At 37.9% G+C, this 20,928-nt stretch overlaps 1 protein-coding gene across 6 annotated transcripts in view; it reads left to right on the top strand.

Annotated features, from left to right (window-relative positions):
• Positions 1 to 20,928, top strand: part of SOX6 (SRY-box transcription factor 6) — a 594,109-nt gene that overhangs the window by 492,172 nt on the left and 81,009 nt on the right. For all 6 annotated transcript variants that reach the window (XM_021685803.1, XM_021685805.1, XM_021685806.1 and 3 more), the window contains one exon: positions 19,644 to 19,793. In XM_021685803.1, coding sequence (XP_021541478.1) covers positions 19,644 to 19,793 — 150 coding nt within the window. The remainder of the gene's footprint in view (positions 1 to 19,643; positions 19,794 to 20,928) is intronic.

The following is a 20,928-nucleotide window of genomic DNA, read 5'->3' on the forward strand; positions in this document are numbered from 1 at the left end:
GATATGATCCCGTGGAAGAATAAAATTGATCAGTAGAGCTAGCACATAGTTAATACCACTCTGCCAATTTTCCTTTCTCTTTCATTTGTAGAAAAATTCATATGCTACAGGTATACGTGTTTGTACGAAACCCATCTAAATTGTAAATTCAGGGAAAATTTGTAACAGTTCAAGCTCTCTGCAGTGATTTAAAACCATCCATGCTTTATTTTGACTGTTTTAAATTATTAGGATTAGGATAATAACTGGATTCTCTTACATATCTTCCAAGCCTAAATGGCACTAATAATGGATTCTTTTCTAAATATAAATAAATGAGCCCAAAACATCTACTCTGTACTGGTTGCTGTGTGGATAAAAAAATCACTGTATGTTCCATTTTCAGTCCTCCCTTATAATTGATGACATCAGTAGGGTCATCTTGAGTCAGACTGAGAGGAATTAATTTGTTTGTTTGTTTGTTTGTTTTTTAGTTTTATAAATACCAATTCCTTTATATTTATAATTGTTTTAATGTGGTGTTAGCTAAGTATTTGCATTTCCTTTTTACACACTAAAAAAATGGAGGCAAAGTAGAGCCAAATCAATTTCCCAAGACTTCCATCCTCTTGGTTTAAGGACTTAAATCAGAATTCTTAATTTCCAGGGAACTGCATTGAGTTCGTTCCTTATTATGTGTTTTTCTTATAGCACAGCTGTAATACTTGTAACCGACCTTTGATGTCATAATATATAAATTAATCTAGACTATGATCCTTGGTAACTCATCAGTGATTTCCCTAATGCTATTGACCTTGAGCAGTATGAACTAAAACAAAAATAAATAAATGATAGCTATGTATAAAAAACTTATTGCTTAAAATGTATACATGTGTTGACCATCTCCAACCCTATAAAGTGCAAACATACAGTACTCATGCAAAGCCAGTTTGAAATAGAGCTGTTTTTAATCTAGAAAAACCCATTTTTGGGATATTTATCAAATTTTCACTCTAATTCACTTATCCATTGAAATTAAAGTAAGAATGAAGTATTACAGCTTTTCTTTTTTAACTCTTGTTACTTGAAATTTCACGGTAACTTTGAATATGACTGGTTTCAATGATACAGCACTTAGTGTATCTTAGAGTTGTATCAAAAATTTTTTTTTAAAGGGAGCTTATAAATTATCATGCTCAGGAAATTTGGAAAAATTTGCATGAAAATTCAAAAGTAACAAATTTAATCATTCAATTATTCAACAAATATTTATCCAGTGCCAAGTATTATTCTAGACCAATGGTCCTCAATAAGAGGCAGTGTTGCCCCCTAGGGTTCAGGTGACATGTCTGGAGACATTATTGATTGTTATGACTTGGGGGTGGGGATGGAGATACTACTGGCATCTAGTGGGTAAAACCTCTAGGGATGCTGCTGAATATCCTACAAAGGACAGCTCCCACCCCCCCGCCGCCCCCCGCCGCCAACCCCGACTAACAAAAATGATCCTGTCCAAAACATAGTCATGCTGAGGTTGAGAAAACCTGTCTTAGATATTGGGAGAATAACAGTGAATAAAACAAAGTCCTTGCCTTCATGGAGTTTACATTCTAGTAGGGGAGAAAGAAAATGGGGAAAGAAATGTATGATAAAGAGTTAGGATTGCAAATCTTACTCATCTTAGCAGAAGTATCCCACCTATCAATCTGCCTGTACATCTGAACCTGGATGGGCAGGTTTTTAAAAGCTGAGACTTATTTGATTATTTATCCTCAGCTCCACTTTGATCTTCAAAACTAAGAATTTTTTTTATTAACATATAATGTATTATTTGTTTCAGGGGTTCAGGTCTGTGATTCATCAGTCTCACACAATTCACAGCGCTCACCAGAGCACATTTTATTCTAGCAGTCACTTCTGGCTAGAACACTCACAATTCTCCTCAGTCCATCTTTTCAGTTGTGCTAAGCACACCATCTACTCTGACTTTCAGTAAAGGAATATTATTTCTGACTATAATAGTATGGAAGTCTATCTTTCAGAGTTAAGTAAATATGAAATTTGGTGAGGACCTGGGAACTGTTCATTAGTTTTTATAGGATGCTGTTTATGAAGATCCCATAGGATGAGGGGAATCATTCTTGGCAGAAAACCTGTATTTGATGTGTGAATTGGATATTACAAAGGAAACCTGAATTTCTTTCTAGAAACAAAATGAAACAGAACAGATATAAGAATAGTATGGATATTATTTGTATGTATACAGATATACACATACCAACACACATATAATACACATTGTATAGTTTTTTACAGTTTAATGAGCAATTTATATTTCAGCTTTATAATAAATGTGCTTAATATTATCCCCATATTTTAGAAGAAGAAAGTGAGGCTCAGATGGATTAAATAACTTGGACCAGATTATTCATCTATTAAACAAAATTAGGACTATAAGAGATGTTTTAAGTGCATTTTGAAATTTACTTCTTGACTGGCATTCTTGGCCTTAAAGTCTGCTGACTGATACGTAGGAAGCACAGTCATTTAGAAGCTTTTGTGCATAACTTACTCCCCTCTTATAGTATTCAAGTGAATTCAAAGTAATTTAATTACATTAAAAAAGGGGGAAATTTCAAAGTCAACATGACATTCTTGGGATCCCAGAGAGTTCATGTATTTTCCAAATTTCCAGTTAGCTGTCCAGAAGAAACTTCAAGCCTAGTAGAATTTAACAAGGATAAGAAGAACTATCATGAAATCTGCCTTATCTCATTCTGTAGTTTTCTTTTGAGGAAAATGCTTAGAATGTTTTTGCCGAGTGCCAGAGCTCCATTCTTTGGAGGGTTTCTGGGGCTGTCTTCTAATTTTCAAAGTTTCGATGAGTGTCTGGGAGTAGCTGGGGAGTGTGTCCTTGCCCATCCCCAGCCTGTGCTGCTCTCTGAGCATGTTCAGCAGGTTGCATGCCAGCAGAGGAAGCAGATGTTTGACCATACTGGAATGGAGCGCCTGCTGCATCAGGAGCTGGGGATTCCTCTTGACATCTGGACATGGCTGGGTCGGGATGCCTGCCTCGGGCCAGGAGGCTGTGGGGGCTGCGGGGCAGAGAGCACAGAGTCTTTGCTGCTCTTTAAGCGATTAGTGCACTGAAGCAGCAATAATGTTGAATTATCGCTTGGCTGCGTTCTTCTCAGCAATCTTGGGACAATAGGAGAGTCAGGAAGGAGCCTTTACAGTAAAGTCATGTTCAGAGAGACAAGACTAATTATAGAGTATTAAAAGAGCTCTATTTTAAGTGATTTCATTTACAAATAGCTCTGGACAGTGTATGGAACTTTTTAAAACTGTAAACCCGATAGCTGAAAAAGACTTCTAATTGAAAGTGGCTAGTTTAGAGCCATTATTTCAGCAACTGTCCAGTTTTAGAGTTTGGCCAAGTCGTGCTACAGAAGATAGAACATCCGCCAAAAAGAGAAAATACACCAATCCTTGTAGCTATCAGGGCGAGTTCTCTAACTTGAGAGGAAGGAAGACTTTTAGGTAAGAGATTGACTGAATTATGCACTGGCTTTTACGGTTTTACTTTATCACACTGAAAACTGGTCTGCATTTGCTACCCAGAACTGAAACCATCTGTTACACCAATTTCCTTTATGATATGTGTTATTTCAGCACAATAGATATAGAAATGTGTAGGTTAAAATATGTTTTGTGATGAACAGTTGATGCATTATGTAGCTTTTCCTCTTATAATTTTTCCTTAGTGAGACCTCTGCGTTCAAGGAAACCTTCTTATAAACACGTTATGGCTGGTTGTGTTCACGGTAGTATATTGGAGAAGAACGCAGTGTTGCTCTCACTTAACCTCATATTCTAAGGGGGGTATATTTAATTAACACTGGTGAGAGGCTGACCTGAGAGGCTGTGGAAAGTGATTGAGCTGCATTTTCCAAGCTCTGCTCTAGTCAGCTGGGAGAGAAATTAAAAAAAAAAAAAAATTAGAAAGTACTATTTTCTGAAATTCCCTCTAACTAAGCTGTATTTCAACGGGCCATTTAATGCTCAAATGGACAAAGGTATTACTTCAGTCATTGAATTGTATCAAACTCCTTCTCAGAGGCCCAGTTTAAAAACTCTGAAGGAAAAGTGGTTTAGCATCGCATTCTCAATGGAGTAGCACTTGCTCTGCTTAAAAAGAAAAAAGCAAATAAATTAAAAAAAAAAAGCAGGAGAAACACTCACTGTCAGTAAATGCAGTGGAGCTTGTGACCCATGTAGTCCTCACAACACTGGGATTGCCCTCCGGAGTTTAAGAGTTCCTTAGCCCCTGTACAAAAAGACACCCCTCTCTGCAGCATGGCTGTTTATCTGCTCAGAACATTTTCTTCACATCCAAGCAAGTGTTTGCTCCAGGACCCAAGGGGCAGTCTCTGGATAATACACAGGTAAATCATTGGCTTCGATGGAACACAACCAGGAGAAAGTGAGAAGCTTTGCTGGGATAATAGAGGTCTGGATGTGACTAACTGGGGTGGAAGTCCTTCATTTCCCCATCCATTTATCAGTCATTTTAATAATGAGGCATTTCTTAGTCATTTTAATAAAGAGACATTTTTTAGTCCCAGAGCAAAATAGTCAGACATAATTCATCTATATCCAACCATACGATTCCTGATTTTAGATCCACCTCTGCTACATCTCCTGATTATGAAACACTATCACCAAACACAGATATACTTCACTATGAAATGGGGAAATGACTGTATATCATTAGGTGATGATTTGCCACCATGTATTGCAGCAACATGCTTCCTCTTTACTCAGCAGCTAGCTTGCTCTCTGACATGTTTTCTGTCTGTACAATAGTGAATGGCGTGGAGGTTTCAAGAAAGCAGCGCTTCTTGGTTCCTCAAGACCTCTTCAGTTAACAGAGCTATGTGACCAAAAACAAACCAACCAACAAACAAAAAAGAGCTATGTGACCTTGAGCTAACTTTCCCTGCACCTCAGTCTCCTCATCTGAGAAATGGAGATGATGACACCTCCCATATTGCAAGGATTAAATGGAGTAACACAATCCAGTGGCCTAGCACAATATCTGCCACATGGTAAATACTCAATAAACATCATTTCTCTCCACACCTTTATACTAGTATCTCTCTTATTCATGTATTCATTAAAAAAATATTTTAAAAACATATACTACATGCTTTAGGTACTCAGGCTAAGCAAGCTATTGACCTCTTATGATAATAGCCTAGGGAGGAACTCAACTAAATGAGTAAAACGTCAAAGTGATAAGAACAAATGACATGTGGCAAATCATTTGGTAAATATGTATATAAATATATTCACTTATTGGTGACCAAGCTGGTTGTATATAGGCTTTTTGAAATCTTTTTTGTCCTAATACCTATGCCCAATGACTGCTCCTGAATTCAAAAAGCATAAGGCCCAGTGCAGTGTTCTTCAGAAAGAAGTGATGGCCAGGCAGTGAATAAGGTACTTTAAACTGGACTTTCTACTAATCAAGAAAAAAATGCCACCATATTGAAAGAAAAGCCTTCACAAATAGGCAATGAAATTGTAAATTGCATAGATTTCCAGAGCTGGAAAGGCCCTCAGAGGCCCTGAGGGCCAAATCTGAACTCTACCACCAGTTCCATGAGCATGGGCAAATTAATTTTCCTATGCGTGCAGATTCCATTAAATGGGATTAGGAGTAATACTCACCCCAAAGGGCAGTTGTGAAGAATAAATAAGAAAATCCTTATGAAAAGTGCTTTACACACTGTCAAGTATTATGTGAAGTTTTTGGTTTTACAGTTGAAGAGACTGAGGCCCAGAAGGGTGGATTAACTTGACCAAAGCCACACAGCTTGTAAGTGGTCTGGGTTAGGATATGCGGAATTGTGAGGCAACGCTGTGAAGAGCTAAATTTGATTGCTTCTTTTAAATACATTTATAAGAAAAGAACTGAACCAAATTTAAACATGGCCAAGAGGACAGTATAGCTCATGCCTGTACCTGTTCTGGGTGCAGGTGGGTGGGGATGAGTTTTTGTAGAGAGAGATTTTTTGCAATTGAATGTACCAACCTAATGAAGATTATCCTTTAAAAAAACAAGTGTAAGACCCTGTAACAGTGCTGGTAGTAGCGACAAGACCAGAATCCAAGCTTATATTATCATGGAAAAAAAGGATTTATTATTTAATTAATTCACTCCTGCATCGATTCCCCAAATGTTTATTAAGTACCTACTGTGTGTAGTAAGCTCGCTTTCTACTAGCAAGATACTAAGATCAGACCTTGGATCTCTGCCCTCAGAGGGCCCACAGTCTAGTAGACCATGTGATAATTGTTAGAATAGGTATGCATCCAGAATGAAAACCCTGCGGGAGGAAGAGGTGTTAGGCTCCGCCTGGGGAAATATGGGCGATCTTCATGGATGAGATGGTGTTAAAATGGAATCTTGAAAGGAGAGTGGAAGCTCACTAGGTTTATGGGGCAAGGATACAGCGTGGCAGAGATAGCAGAGAAGAGAAAAAGCACTCTAGACAAAGAGCTCAGCCTGCCTGTAGGTGTAGAAGCAATGGACAGCATGGCGCATTCAGGAAACAACAAATAGTCTGGCAAAGGCCGAGTGTACCAGACCAATAGTTGGTGAGATTGGAAAGGTAAGCGAGGGGTCAGATCACAAAGTGCCTTTCACACCACACTTGGGAATTTGCAATGCATGTGGCAGACATGATTTTATTCGTACCGCAAACGGTAAAGTGGTATAAGGTATAGCGAACAACTTTATGATGTGATACTCCTCTATTAATTTGATCTCTAGTTTACATTTCCCATTACACTAGATTTAATAGTTAGGGAACTATGTTTGGTAAGATTCATAGTCCCTTTAGTACAATGGCACCCTGTGGCATGTGAAACTGTACAAATAGTGTAATGATACATGCAGAATAAACAAAACTGTTTAAGATTGAAGCAAAGCCAAGGTCCAACCATTTCCCTGGGACTTGGGGAGATCTTGTAATCTGAAGTTTGTGCTAAACCCAATCATATTAAGCACATTGCTTCTCAGTGAATGGTCCCTGATACTATATTTCAAGCAAATGATGAAGCAAGGAGTAAAAATCTATAAAGAAAAGCTATGGTTCTTCTAATTGTGCAATTATGCCCCTTTCTGGAATAATAAAATGTTCCTTGGCAGAGGTCAGGATCTCTGCCACTGACTTATTTAACAGATCCTCTTAACATCTGTCCTGCAGACTGTGCACTTTATTAGCAGACAAGAGACCCAACAGACTTTGCCTGCTGTGTCCCTTTTTCACATTCACACAGCTGTGGATTAACTCAGACTTTCCAGAAGAGGACCAACCAGAAGGGATAGTAATGTTATTGGCTGATTCTAAAAAGATGGGAAAAAAGAGCAGAAACAAATGTTGCCCTAGTACAATTCAGTGTTTTTAGGGTGACAATTACCAGTCTGTTTTAAAAAGGAATAAAAGCAGCGATTTCACTAAAAAAGGAAAGTCTATTCATATCTGTGTGGGAACCTAATCAGGCTCTTGTTTCCAATGACGATGCCTCCACAGTCGCACCAGGTCTGCGACAAGAATGCTCCTTTTGTACGCCGATAATGTGGAAACGATAAAATTCCCTCTAAGAGACATATGTGTTTACATCATGAGATGTGTTATTTGACAAAATGCTTTGTTCTCCTCATATTTTCCATGCAGAGTTTCATGCTGGGTTGTTTGGCTGGAAATCTTTGATTAACTAGAATTAGTTGCTGAAATAAAAGAGACACTTTTGTTTTATGAGTCCTCTTGCTGAGCTGTAAATTACAGTAAAACATATAAGGAGTGACAGAAAGAAGTGCTGATTTGAACCTCTGACCCACGACAGGCACAAAAACATAAGATTATTCCTTCAAAGAGCTGCATAGCGACATAAATATTTCATGGTCCACTCGGAATCATGCCCTCTTAACAAATTAAAGCTGCGATTTTACATCATGTAATGGGAGTTTTCCAGAGGTGTTATGGTAGGCTTACACGAGGTATTGAGATTCTGAAATATCCCTCCTAAATTAGGACCTTGAATGCTTGAAGATTTTCTCTGTCCAACAATGGACAAACAAACAAACAAACCAAAAAACAATACAAAACAAAAAACAAAATGAAACAAAGTTCCTGTTCCCTAAATGAATAGCCTTTACTAGAAAAGTGCCACATTTTATAAATCTTCAGTCTTCTCACAACCACGTTGGCCTTTGGTGTCACCATCTTAGTTCTGTGAAGCAGTCTTTGGGTGCTAGCCTGAAGGAATGGGCTGGGAGGGGGGGCGTTAATAAAAGCAGAATAGGAACTCTGTTAAGTCTAAACACTGCGCGTTCTAGGGCATGGTATTCATTCTCAGGATTGTTGTTTTTTGGGTTTTTTTTTTTTTTTTGGTTAAATAATTTTATAGGATTACTTACACATTTTAGTTAACATAGGATCTCTTTCCAGAGCTTCCACGTAAGCAAAGCTTCCCTAACTGTTCGCAGTCAAAACTAACCATGGTGGGTGTGTTAACTCACATTATTGTGGTAATCATTTCGCATTATGTACATATATCATATCATCACATTGTACACCTAAACCTGACACGATATTTTTTGCCAGTGTCTCAATAACGCTGGGGACAAATGCCCAGTTGTTCCCATTGGTGGTGTTTCAGGAGTAATTTGTAAATGCTTCTATGCTACCGTTTATCATATTGTAGCTCTCTCCCTTTCTCCTTCCGATCCTTGCTGTGAGCTCCTGGGAGAGACCGCATATCTTCTTCATCTTTGTATCCCTAATACATTTTTGCTAAATTGAATAAAAATGCCAGATGTTTTTCTGAGTAAGATCTTTGGAGTGATATCTCTTCAAGAGAATATACTGATAGGAATAAGTCTCTATAGTGTGCCCTTCTTCTAAGTATGTTTTGTGCATTAACTCATTTACTCCATACAACAGTCTTTTGGAGCAGGTACTATTATTTTTCCCATTTTAAAGATGTGGAAATTTAAGGCCCAGAGAGATTAAATAACCTTGCCTTAGATTATCTAGTTCTGACAGAAGAGTGTGCACTCTTTTTTTTAAATTTAATTTTATTATGTTATGTTAATCACCATACATTACATCATTAGTTTTCAATACTCTTAATCACTGCGCTGTCCTGCCTCTCACAGCAACTTATAAACCTTATTTTTCTAAGGGTCTTCTTAGCACTTTATATTAACCATTACTTGCTTCATCTGCTACAAGGATTTTTAAAGGTGGATTGTTGGTATATGTATCAGTATCACATCTAGTGACAATAAAGTGTGTTGTGTGCTTATTACACACTATTTGAATGATCTTTACCATGGCTGATATGGATAAGGTATCATTCCTTTCTGCTAATTAGGGAGTAAGCCATGGGTATTACTGTAGGATACAGATGGCATATTTACATACTGTAAAATATGCTGAACTTCTCCAATTGGCAATATTAATAATTTGCAGTTCAAAAAATGACAGTTAGTGGAGGTGGCTCTGAAACAGGGTAAAACATTAATTTGAATTTAAAAAATACAGAAGAAAATAAAAGAGGAAAGTAAGAAGAGGACATTTTGTATTATTTCTTGTCGAGTTTACTTGATCACTTAAAAGTGAATTCAAAATACATCCTTACCTCCCTGAATATTTACTGCAAATGTACATTTCATGTTACTATTATTGATATGAAATTTCTGTTTAATAAATCTGTGCATTTCATCATAGGCATGAATTTTGTTCATTAGCATGACTCTTGTGTTCAGTCTTCCATAGTCTCCTGAGAAGTTAAAAACCAAGTTCAGTTTAAAAACAGTAAAAACATTTTCATATAAAAAACATGTTTATTTCCAACCAGTAACATTTGTTCTGTCCTTTGATTAAAGTGAAGAAAAATAGCATATAGAAAATATTATACTTTTCTTTCATGCAATTTTGTTTTCCCAAATATATATTTTTAACAATTTAAATAAAAACTTACTTTTTTTTTTCATTGAATACTCACTCATATTTGTCTTCATTCTGTTGTTTTGGAGGCTTCATTATGGATGGAAATCGAAGGGCATAGAAGCTGAGCAGTTGTAGAATATTTTTCAAGCAACAGCATCTGGTTTCTTGGCAGTCATCATGGGCCAAGGCAAGGCAGTCCTGGCATATCTCCAGATTTTTCTGTGGGTATTGCTGAGGGATTTCCAGGTCTGCCATGTTGTTGTAATGGTGTTTCCTAGAAACCCGGAAACTCGGAATGGAATCCGAAGTCTGTTTGATAGTATTTGAGGTCTACATGATCTGGCTCCCTTGCCCTCTTTTTGACATCTGACCCATCACCCTTTGCCCACCTCACTCTGCTCCAGCCACACTGGCCTCCTTGCTGTTCCACACACATTCCAAGCACCAGCATCTCTTTGCCTCGGGACATTCACCTATCCTTTGCCTCTGCCTGGGATGCTGTCCCCTGGTAGTGACATGGCTTACTCCCTTGCTTCTTTCAGGTCTCTACTCAACTGCCCCGTATTTTAGTTTTCCTGACCTCCTCAGTATTTAAAAATTCCCCCTCCCCCATATTCATATACCCGGTCACTTTATATTCCATGGCACATATTAGCATCAAAGTTACACGTACCTACGTGCTTATTTATCGTCGTCTCTGTCTTCTCCTCCCCTCTCCCTGCCCCAAAGTCACTGCTCACTTCTGTTTTCCCAAATAGTGCCTGGCCATTAGTAACCACTCAATAAATACTTTTTGAATGAATCTGAACCAAAATTCACCTTTTGGTTACAAAGGAACAATGCTTTTAAATATTAGGAACCTAATATATACTCATTTACTTAAAAAGTACTTTCCTGAACTCAGCCCATGTACTCACATATATATATACCCATTGAAACTTCCCTGTGACTTAAAGACCATGGGAAATAATGCTTAGATTTCAAATCCAACTTCTGGACTCCTCGATGAGTTTTTATTTCCTATTGGTAGAGTCAAGATGCACTTGTTTAAGTTTCCCTGATGAGCTACAGCTTTGTGACTAGAGAGTTAAAGGAGCGTTACGAATGCAAGCTGTACCACTTGGAGCACATTCAGAGAGCTGGGTCTCTTCAGCAGTGCCTGCCCAGCTCTTGGAAACAGAAGGAAAACAGTCAGATTCATTCCCATAATGTCGATTTCCAACTGCCCTCATTATCACCTCTTTGAATAACTTGCTTCAAGAACCAAAGTACTAATTGTTTCAATGACTGAACTTTATTTCTGTAAATAAAGCATTATGTATTGACACACTTTATTTGGCACCCTGAAAGAAAGATACTTGGAAAAAGCAAGGAGAGACCGAGGTTTCTTGTTAAAATTATTGGGGGTCACTTTGCTTATACTTAGTTATTTGCACTGTGCAACTATGTTCCATGAGGAAAAGCTCTTCCGAACTCATTCCAGTATAATTGGTGTAATCCAAGAGGGAATTCTGGGGTGTTTTGTTTTGTTTTGTTTTGTTGTTGTAGCAGATGACTGCCTGGGTGCTCAACCTGATGGATTCAGAATTTTTTTAAAGAAGTTTTCTTCATAGAATGGTAGGACCATTGACCTGAGCCTCTCGCCTTTTCTTTTTTCTTTTTTTTTACAGCTTCTCCTCTCCTCCACACCCAGCATATTCTCCCCTTGCCTCCCCACCCCATAAGCACAATGGGTTATGTCAGAGGAGCTACTCAATGCTTGAGAAAATAGACAAGAGGATCTCTAGCCAGGAAAACTCTTTTTTCAATTCATTTTTCTTTACTTGACATTCTTGAGCAGGCTGCAGGGGATAGTGAAATGAATTGAACAGGTCCTGGCTTTCCAATGGCTTACAGTCCATGCTTGTCCTATTTTTCCTTTGGTTGTTGTGGAAAGGCAAATAGCTGAAGTCTTAAAGGGGGTGAAATAGGTCTGCTCTCACCTGAGACAGATTTTGGCCCTCTATGTGTATTTGCATAAACTTTCACTTTTAAAAATCTGAAAACACCTTAACATGATTATAATTACCTTAAGCTAATTACTGTAGTTGCATTTTAAATTTGTACATTTTAAAATAAATATTAAAATAAAATTCTACAACATAAATTATTCTTGGGTGCCCAGTGATTACTATTCAAGTACATATAGGATACATTTCTCTTTTAATTCTAGGGGAATGGTGGGAAAACAATCCTTTTATGTAGTCCAGATCAAGAGCTCTGATAAAATGTACATATTCTATTTGCACTGAGTTCCCTAAGAGAATAGAGCACAAGGAGAAAAGAGTCCATTTGAACACAGAGGGGGCAAGTAGTGAATCTGGGTTCTAGATTTCCTTCTATCTACTGCTTGCCAGTTGGTATTCTTATGCAAATCACCTTCCTGCAATAGGTTTGAGTTTCCCTCATCTGTAAAGCAAAGGGATTGGATTAGATGATGTTTACAGTTCTTTCTTCTGCTAACATTGTGTTATCTGGTGTTTCCTTGCAAGAAAATCAGTGCATGACTTATGAACCCACATGCTTTATAGGTTCAAGAAGACCAAAACAGAGAAGGTTGACTTCCATCTCTGGGGCTCCTCTTGGACAGGGTGTGAGGAAAAGGTATACGAATAAAAGGGTGTGGGCAGAAATAATAATGATTCCAAAATGATAGAGACAAGAAGGGAAATAAAGGAGTTTTAGAGGTCAGTGTTAGGAGAGCATCTATTAAATGTCAGGCATGATGTCAGGTCCCTGGGACATAAATAAGACCCAGTCCTTCCCTTAAGGAGCTTGGAATCTGCTGGGAGATAAAGACATGAAAAAAAGACATTCCATAGAGTATACAGGAGTAGAAGAGACATGATGGGAGCACAAAAGAGGCAGGGGTCAGATAAGGCTTTAAGGAGAAAGTGATTTTTGACTTGAGACTCAAAAGATGAGTAGGATTATGACAAACAAGAGGGGTTAATAGGAAAAGAAAGAATATCGCAGGAGAAGCAAGGAGGCTGACTTGGAAATTAACCCAAAATGCGAGGAGTGGGAGTGGTAGCTCTTCCCCTATTCCTTCTCATCTCCTATCCCTACAGCCAATTTTCTTGGTGTCAAATATTAGGGCTATAGCTAAACAAGTACCTTCTATGCTAAAAAACAAGGACTTCAGTTCTTTCCTTCCATGAAACCACAGCTATATTTCCTGGATCATTTTGTTGACATTGGAAGTTTATGAGAAGTAAAAGTATTTGTGATCTCTTTCAAATTATTTTTAAGCTTTCTCTGCACCACCCCCCAACCAGTCTGTAATGACTTGTTACTGACATATTTTCTTCCCTGTGCTGAACAAGCACTAAATCATGCTGCTTAATTACCCCTGTCTCCGTTCTACCTTCCCATAGCCTCACAGCTGAACTTGTCCAGCTTTATGGCATGCCTCGCTTGGTAGGCAGAAGAGCGGTCATCAGCATTGTTTTGAGAAGGTAACAAAACCCAGGATGTCCCTGGAGAACTGAGCCAGGCTTGGGGCCTAGTGTTAGGAAGCATCAGTCAAGTAAATAATGACATTTCCGTAAAGATGCCCTCACCCACCCTGCTTGTTTCCTCCAACATCTCCAACTGCCACCCCCCACTCCCACCCCCGCCCCCCAGTAGTGTGTGGTGCACAAGAACAGAATCTGAGTTAACCAGGGCGAGGGATCTGGGGTTCTCAGATACTATGTGGGCCTACAGCAAGTGGGGTAAATATAAGTGTCGGGCTTGAAAGCTTTCAGTAGTGCCTATTGAATCTGTTTTTATAGAATAGCATTTTCCCTCCCTTCCTTACTTCATTATCCACCAATAGGCTAGTTGTATTTGAAGGAAAATGTTTTTTCTTTCTCTCTAGGCCAGATTCCGACAGGCCACTTTAAAATGCCCTTTCTAATTGAAATGACAAAACACAGGAGAATTTACTCCAAAGAGAATCCAGTGTGTGAAGCTGTGCCTGCTTTTTTACTGTTGGTTTCCATATACTGGAGCATAGTGGTGCCAATTTAAAGCCCCTGTCAATTTCCATTTTTATCAAGTTCTCCTATTTCTGCCTATACTCTGCATAGTTCCTTTTACTTTATCAGTCTATTAAATATGGGTCACTAGGGTATTTTGAGTGTCTTCTCTTATGGCTCAGAGATTGGCTGAAGAAGGGAGTTGTTTAGATCAAAATTGTGCCCCTTGCTCCTTCCAGGTGGCTGCTGGTACCATTAACTCTTTCCGTATTTGAGGACTGTGAAGTGCCATTTGAGAGAAAGTCACTGCAAGACATCTGGAAATATAGTTTGCTATTTGAGAACTTGGAGCAGCAGCAACATCAGAATCTCTCTTCTCCTTGGACAATGATTCTTGTCTGGTGGCTGGGCAGAGGAAGTGGGTTTCGATACTATTCACTGTAAAGCTTACTTAAAGCACATGGGCTTTAAAGTGAGACTGACTCTAAAATAGATAATAATTCCCATTTTATATAATTATTTTGAAAACTAAATAAAATAATAAATGTAGGGACGCCTGGGTGGCTCAGGTGTTAAGCGTCTGCTTTCAGCTCAGGTCATGATCCTGGGGTCCTGGGATCGAGCCCCGCATCGGGCTCCCTGCTCGGCGGGAAGCCTGCTTCTCCCTCTCCCACTCCCCCTGCTTGTGTTCCCTCTCTCGCTGTCTCTCTCTCTCTCTCTCTGTCAGTTAAATGGATAAATAAAATCTTTAAAAATAATAATAATAATAAATGTAAAATACCTGACACAGAACCTGACCGAGTGCACAATGTATGTTTGTTGAATGAACACATGAATGAATGAGGGTGATGATTGAATGGCTGGATGAGTGGTTATGTGATTATGTGAAAATCGTGTGATTATGAGAATACAGGCCTTCCACCTTTTTTTTCTATGGGGCTCTCCACTGGAGATCTTACATCATTTTATCATAGAAAGCAGGTATTTTCTATATATATATATATCTGTATATTTCACATTATGTTAAGTATTAGGTACACTGTGACACTACTCATTATAATTTGACATGAATTTGGCTGCACTGGGGGTAAAGCAGGCCTCTCTTCCCAAGTGCTGTAGTGTTATAAAATGACTGACACAATACGTTTTTTAGGTCCTGACCATAGACTAATGTATATAGTCCAAGACACTCAAGAATTTCACCATAAGGCTGAATTTGGTAGACCTATTGTTTTGTGTTGAATGTAAGTAGGCCTAGTTATTAAAGTATCAGTAGGATCCGAATGCAAGATAGGTTTTTCTTTAAGGCTAGTCTCAGGACACAGAACTCTAGAAACAGTATTAGAAGTATATATTTATGGATTTGTGAGCTCTTCATAGGACTTTCTTAATCTAATTCATTTAAAAGATTGGTCAATGAGTTAGTGGTAAAGCATGGGAAAGATTCTAGGTGTCTTAGTTTTAGTTCATTGCTTTTTCTAGATCCTTCTTTTTTGAGGGTTAAAGTCTAAAATGATTAATGTGACCTATTAAGACTCTACCCCTCTCTGGCCTCTTCTTATGCCACTCCACCCTCACTCAATAGTCCCGCCACGTTGGCCCTTTTTGAGTTTCTTAAAATGTTATCTTCTTTTCTACCTCAGAGCCATAATGATCAGTGTTCTTTTTTCTGGAATGTTCTTTATAGCCTTTCCACCTGGATAATTCTTACTTAAAGTATTACTTCCTTAGAGAAGCTATTTTGATTCTCCAGACTATGTTAAATACCTTTGTTCGATGTTCTTTTGACATTCTGTATTTTTCTTTCTCAGCACTCAACCTAACCATAGTTCATAGTTACTGTCTAAGCATTTATTTAATATCAGTTATTCTTTCTAGCTCCATTAAGGCATGGGCTATTTCAGAGTTGCTTGCTGTTGCACCTCTGGTATTTAGCGTAATGTTTAGGTAATAGTAAGCATTTGATAAAGAGTTGCCATTGAACAAATTCATCAATGCTGGAAATGTCTCTGCAGGGTACAATGGTTGGTTCATCATATAGTCATTTCTACTTTAAATGGTAATGTCGAAATGAGAGCTAGAGTGTTCTTCTAATACCAACTAGTTATGCCGTCTTGAGTGCGGCACTGCTCTTCTATAGTCCTCCACTCATCAGTAGAAGGAGGCGGTAAGACTAAACTAAATGATCTGGTAAGACCCTTTCAGTTCTGGGGCTAAGTGTGGCATTTTTCAACGTACCAAAATCTTAGTACTGGCTACTTTATTAAACCTGAACTAATAATAATAAAGGTGGAGTATTTTTAGCCATAAAATAATAAAAGCATTTCTGAAAATGCTCCTATAAAATATGTGTGATTTTATAATTTTGAAAAAATATTTAGCTAGGCTCATTTTTTACGTGTATGCACTGCATGTCTTTTATGTATCTTGGACAAAGAAACAATATCCCAAACAATCACTGAACATTTTTCAAGATTGAAATGGAAAAAATCTGTATTTACAGAAACAGTCTTCACCAAAGTTTAAATGTTTGTGAGACTCTGGCTAAGCCTGTTACAAGCTTTACTACATTGTTGGTTTTATAAACCTCAACTGTGTCTGGAAATGAATATTCATCATCATCATTGTGACTATGAACTATGATCTCAGAATCCTATGTGGAATGACACTTTTGTAAACCCTCATGCAGTAGTTTATCAGAGTTTAACCTTTCTCTTTCCCAAACCATTAGCCCGCAAAGGAGTTTTTGAACTAAAGCTATTTATTTGAATAACTCATATTTTATGTTCTTCCAAAAAAGGATGCCGTAGCATTTAGAGAAACTAAATAAGTAACTAGGCTGCGAAGAAAAATTGGTACTACCCCCTCAGTTGCTACTCAACAGTAGAATTTGTGTCAGAAAAGTTTGAGACAGGTGACTGAAGCTAGCAGTTATCGAAAAGCTTTCTAGTTAACATTTTAACAAATGACTTCAAAAGATTAATGTCTTGTGAAACAGTGTGATTTAATTTGGGCTGGGTTTATTTTCCTTTTTTTTTTTTTTAACTCAGGAGCATAAAATTATTCATCATATACGATAAATATCATCATATACCACTTCTGTTGCCTCATTTATAGAGAATATCTCTCCTTCCTAACATCCAGTGATTTTGTATAGTATGTTAATTCAGAAAATATTGATTGGTTATCTTTTATTTGCAAGGCACTATTCTTGCTGCTAGGCATTCAAATAATCAGGTGGATCATGACTTCAGTAAGCTTATGGTCTATCCAGCATGATAAGACATATGTGTACAACTAAACACAGGTTTAAAAAAAGTGATAAGTGCCACAAAAAAGGTGCACATCAAGTGTTCAGGATCTATATCTTACATCTTCTCCAAAGCTATGTGCTTGTTCCAAGACTTTGAATCCTCCACAGTTTCTAACACAGAGACTTGCATATAGAACATATTCAGTTAATGTTAGCTTAGAAGATGAGCTGTCTGTGAAATCATTTGGTAAACCTGCACCTATTCAGTGAATGGCATTCTTTTTTTCTAGGTCAGATCTGAAGTCTTGAGTTTGAAGCATGGTACTTACATCTAAAATTATGTATTTTGTTAGATAGGATGTGACAATTTTTACCTTCGTGAGCACCTTCTATCTTTACATTGGGCTCTGTTTTCTAATTTTTATTTCAAGGCTTATTCTACTCCATCTTATCTGATATCCTACTGTTCAGTTGACCCAGCTCTGTAAGTGTTATGGTATGTGGCGATGCTGCTTCTTGCCACGACCAGTGATCACAGCTCACAGGGAACTCTGAGGAATCTCAGCATTTCTGGGGTCTTTCCTCTCTTAGGTATAAACCACTAGAAAGGGATGTGAAATAAATGGTTTTCAAAGCTTTAGAGGAAGCAATTAATATTATTTCTAAAAAGCAAAAAACAATTGTATTGTTCAATCTGAAGGCTTTCTGAATTTAGTCAGCTTTTTAAAAAACAGATTTGTTCCCAAGGATTTCTTTTTCTGTGTCTTTCACTAGTTGAAGTTCCCTGGAGGAGTCAAAATTGAGTAAAATTGACTTTCTTCTGATCTTGTGAATTATTGAGGGAAAATGAAGGCATAAATGATACCTAAGGACTCTTGCCTCTCTCAGATTTGATGACTCTTTAATACTCAGTAGGAGGGCATATTGGTCACAACACCAGATACTGTGTGGCGACACTTTTTCAGCTCTCAACCATCTTCACTCCATTCAGCATAAAACTTTTCTTCAGTGGTTTTATCCAAGCAGAAAAATTTCAGAAGCTTCACTTGCCCCCCCTTTGGAGATACCTGGCTGAATTTCAAAGGAAAAGGATACCACAGAGTAAAAAGGAAACAGAAGAGGTAGCCTTTTCTCCCCAAGTTCTAGCAGTTTGACTGACTCTTACTTGTGAATTTTTCTTGCCACTGAGTCATTGCACATACAGAATTATGAAACTTTAATTTCTTTAGAGGCTTGTTATATTAGAAAAATTGTTCCAAAGAAAGCAACAATCATGACATAAGCACATCTGGCTCTTGCAAATTATTCTTTATTAAGCTTTCATTTAATTACATGTGCTGAAAGGTCTGTTTTTGATTACTGTAATTTTTTTTATTTGTCCATCTGAATGATAGTAATGCTGGAAATTACATACAAACCACCTGTTTTTTTCCCTTACTAATATGGCAAAGTTTGAGCTATTTTCCCTGTGGTTGATGAACTAGGAAGCTTTCTATTTATTATGATAGAAATATGACTATCAAGGTAATGGCTTAATCTTGATTATAAGAAGAAAAGAAAATATTTGAATGGAGTTTCCAGGCATTAAATAGTGTGAAGATTGAGGTATCTGAATTCTGGTTAACCATAGCAGATTAACACATTCATTTATTACCAATTTCACCCAAAAGCTAATAAATCAACAGTTAAGGATTTAACATCCTGTGCTAGGAAAAAGAAGCTTTATTCATTTCATTTCATTCCATTTCATTTCATTTCATTTCATTTTTTGGTCAAGAATCTGGCTATATTATCTTGAGGATTATGTTATATGCTGCCTAGAAATAAGACCTCAAGAAAACAGTGACTGCTGTTGAGCCTCGGGGATCTTGAGGGCAGCATTCTTATCATCCAGAAGGATCAGCATCCCCAAGAGAAGCTTGGTCAGTATTGAATAAGAACAATGTTCTTCCAGGAATCCCTAGGAAAGTTCAGATTCATTAGTTAGTTCATGAATATTAAAATTATATGAATGGACATACTGACATTTGAAGAACTTCTAATAACAATTTTAGGCACTAGAAAGAATCATAGAAACCATTTAGTCAAATTTCTTTTTGTACCGAGGAAACTGAGTTCTAGAGCACCCAAACCCTTTGTTCAGGTTCATAGAGTCATTGCTAGAAGGACCAGGAACAGGACAATGGTTCTCATGCTAGTACCCTTTCTTTATATTATTTGGTCTCTCTTACTTCCTCTTTTAAAAATAGTGGAAGAGAAATTGTAAGGCTGGCAGAGAAATAGTTATCTAACAATACAGTAAGTTTTTTGTTTTGTTTTGTTCTTTTGCGAAACTCAATTTCAGCTGCCTTTAAAAAGATAATGTTTGTCTTCCCTGTTTTGCAGCAGCTCTATGCCGCTCAGCTGGCCAGCATGCAGGTGTCACCTGGAGCAAAGATGCCGTCAGCTCCACAGCCACCAAACCCAGCAGGGGCAGTCTCACCTACCGGGATAAAAAATGAAAAGAGAGGGACCAGCCCTGTAACTCAAGTTAAGGTACTTGCTTTGCAGGATTGTGAAAACAGTTTGGAAAACAGCGTCACAAGAAAAGTAGTGAACCAGGCTGGGGTGGGAATAAACAGCAGGAAGCATAGCAGCATAAAGGAACCCCAAATGCTCCTCTTTATGGTAAATTTCATGATTGAGCACTGAGAAACAGTTGTTTCCCTTTTGATGACAATAGTGCCATATTGTGAGATCTTTACCTAAATCTGCAAATTCACTTCTCAGGAGCTTTTCCCCTTTGGATTCTGGCTTTTATTTTTTAATGTTCACTGTCATGAGTGGCCATGGTTTTACTTCCAGTCTTTGTCATGGACTTGTGACCCTTTCTCTCGAAGTTCCTTAAACAGGTGGGAGCCAACTTATAGGACCAGAACGGGAGGTTCTCAAAACTTTAGATTAAAAAAAAAGGGGGACAGAAAAGAATCTACTGCTGAACTTCATATGGTTTGTTGATAAAGGTCTCTCCTTCAAGAATAGTTAATGTGGGCTCTGAGGAAGTTATGGTGTCATTATCTACTCATCCTTTGATGCCAGGTAGTTGTGAGAGGATAAACAGGCTCTTCCAAGTTATGGCTGGGACATTGATAGATGCCTCTCCTCACTAATTTTCAGCGCCTTAAAACGTGGCACCTAGGAAGTATTTGGCGACAGAGGGAAATGGGTGATATGCTCCAACTTTGTGCTGCAGCTGGTACCTATAGGTGGTACTGGTTGGTTTTTATAATATAGTTCAGAGAAACAATTGTTTTGTATCATTCACTTGCCCACCTAGAGGGATAGGCTAAGCACAGAGGTATTACTGTAATGTGCTTCGAGTACTACATTTGGAGAAAATTTGCAGTTATTAAATTTTCACAAGGGAAACATCTAAGGCCAACAAAACAGCATCAAATGCTGCAAAACCCCTGAAATTGTTTTATGTTCTATAATGTGCAGATAGGAATTAATTTAATGCTGCCCATGCTTTAAATTCTCCAAAGAAATAGATGAACATTTATGCTTTGTTGTTAGAAAATTGAGGTATGACAATAGGCAGCTTACATTTAATAAGGTAGCATGACTTATGGAAACAGGCTATCTATTTTGTGTTCCAAAAGTTTCTGTTTGTGAATAAGAGTCAGAACAC

The sequence above is a fragment of the Neomonachus schauinslandi genome, chromosome 11 (genome assembly GCF_002201575.2).
Source record: "Neomonachus schauinslandi chromosome 11, ASM220157v2, whole genome shotgun sequence".
Taxonomy (NCBI): Eukaryota; Metazoa; Chordata; class Mammalia; order Carnivora; family Phocidae; genus Neomonachus; species Neomonachus schauinslandi.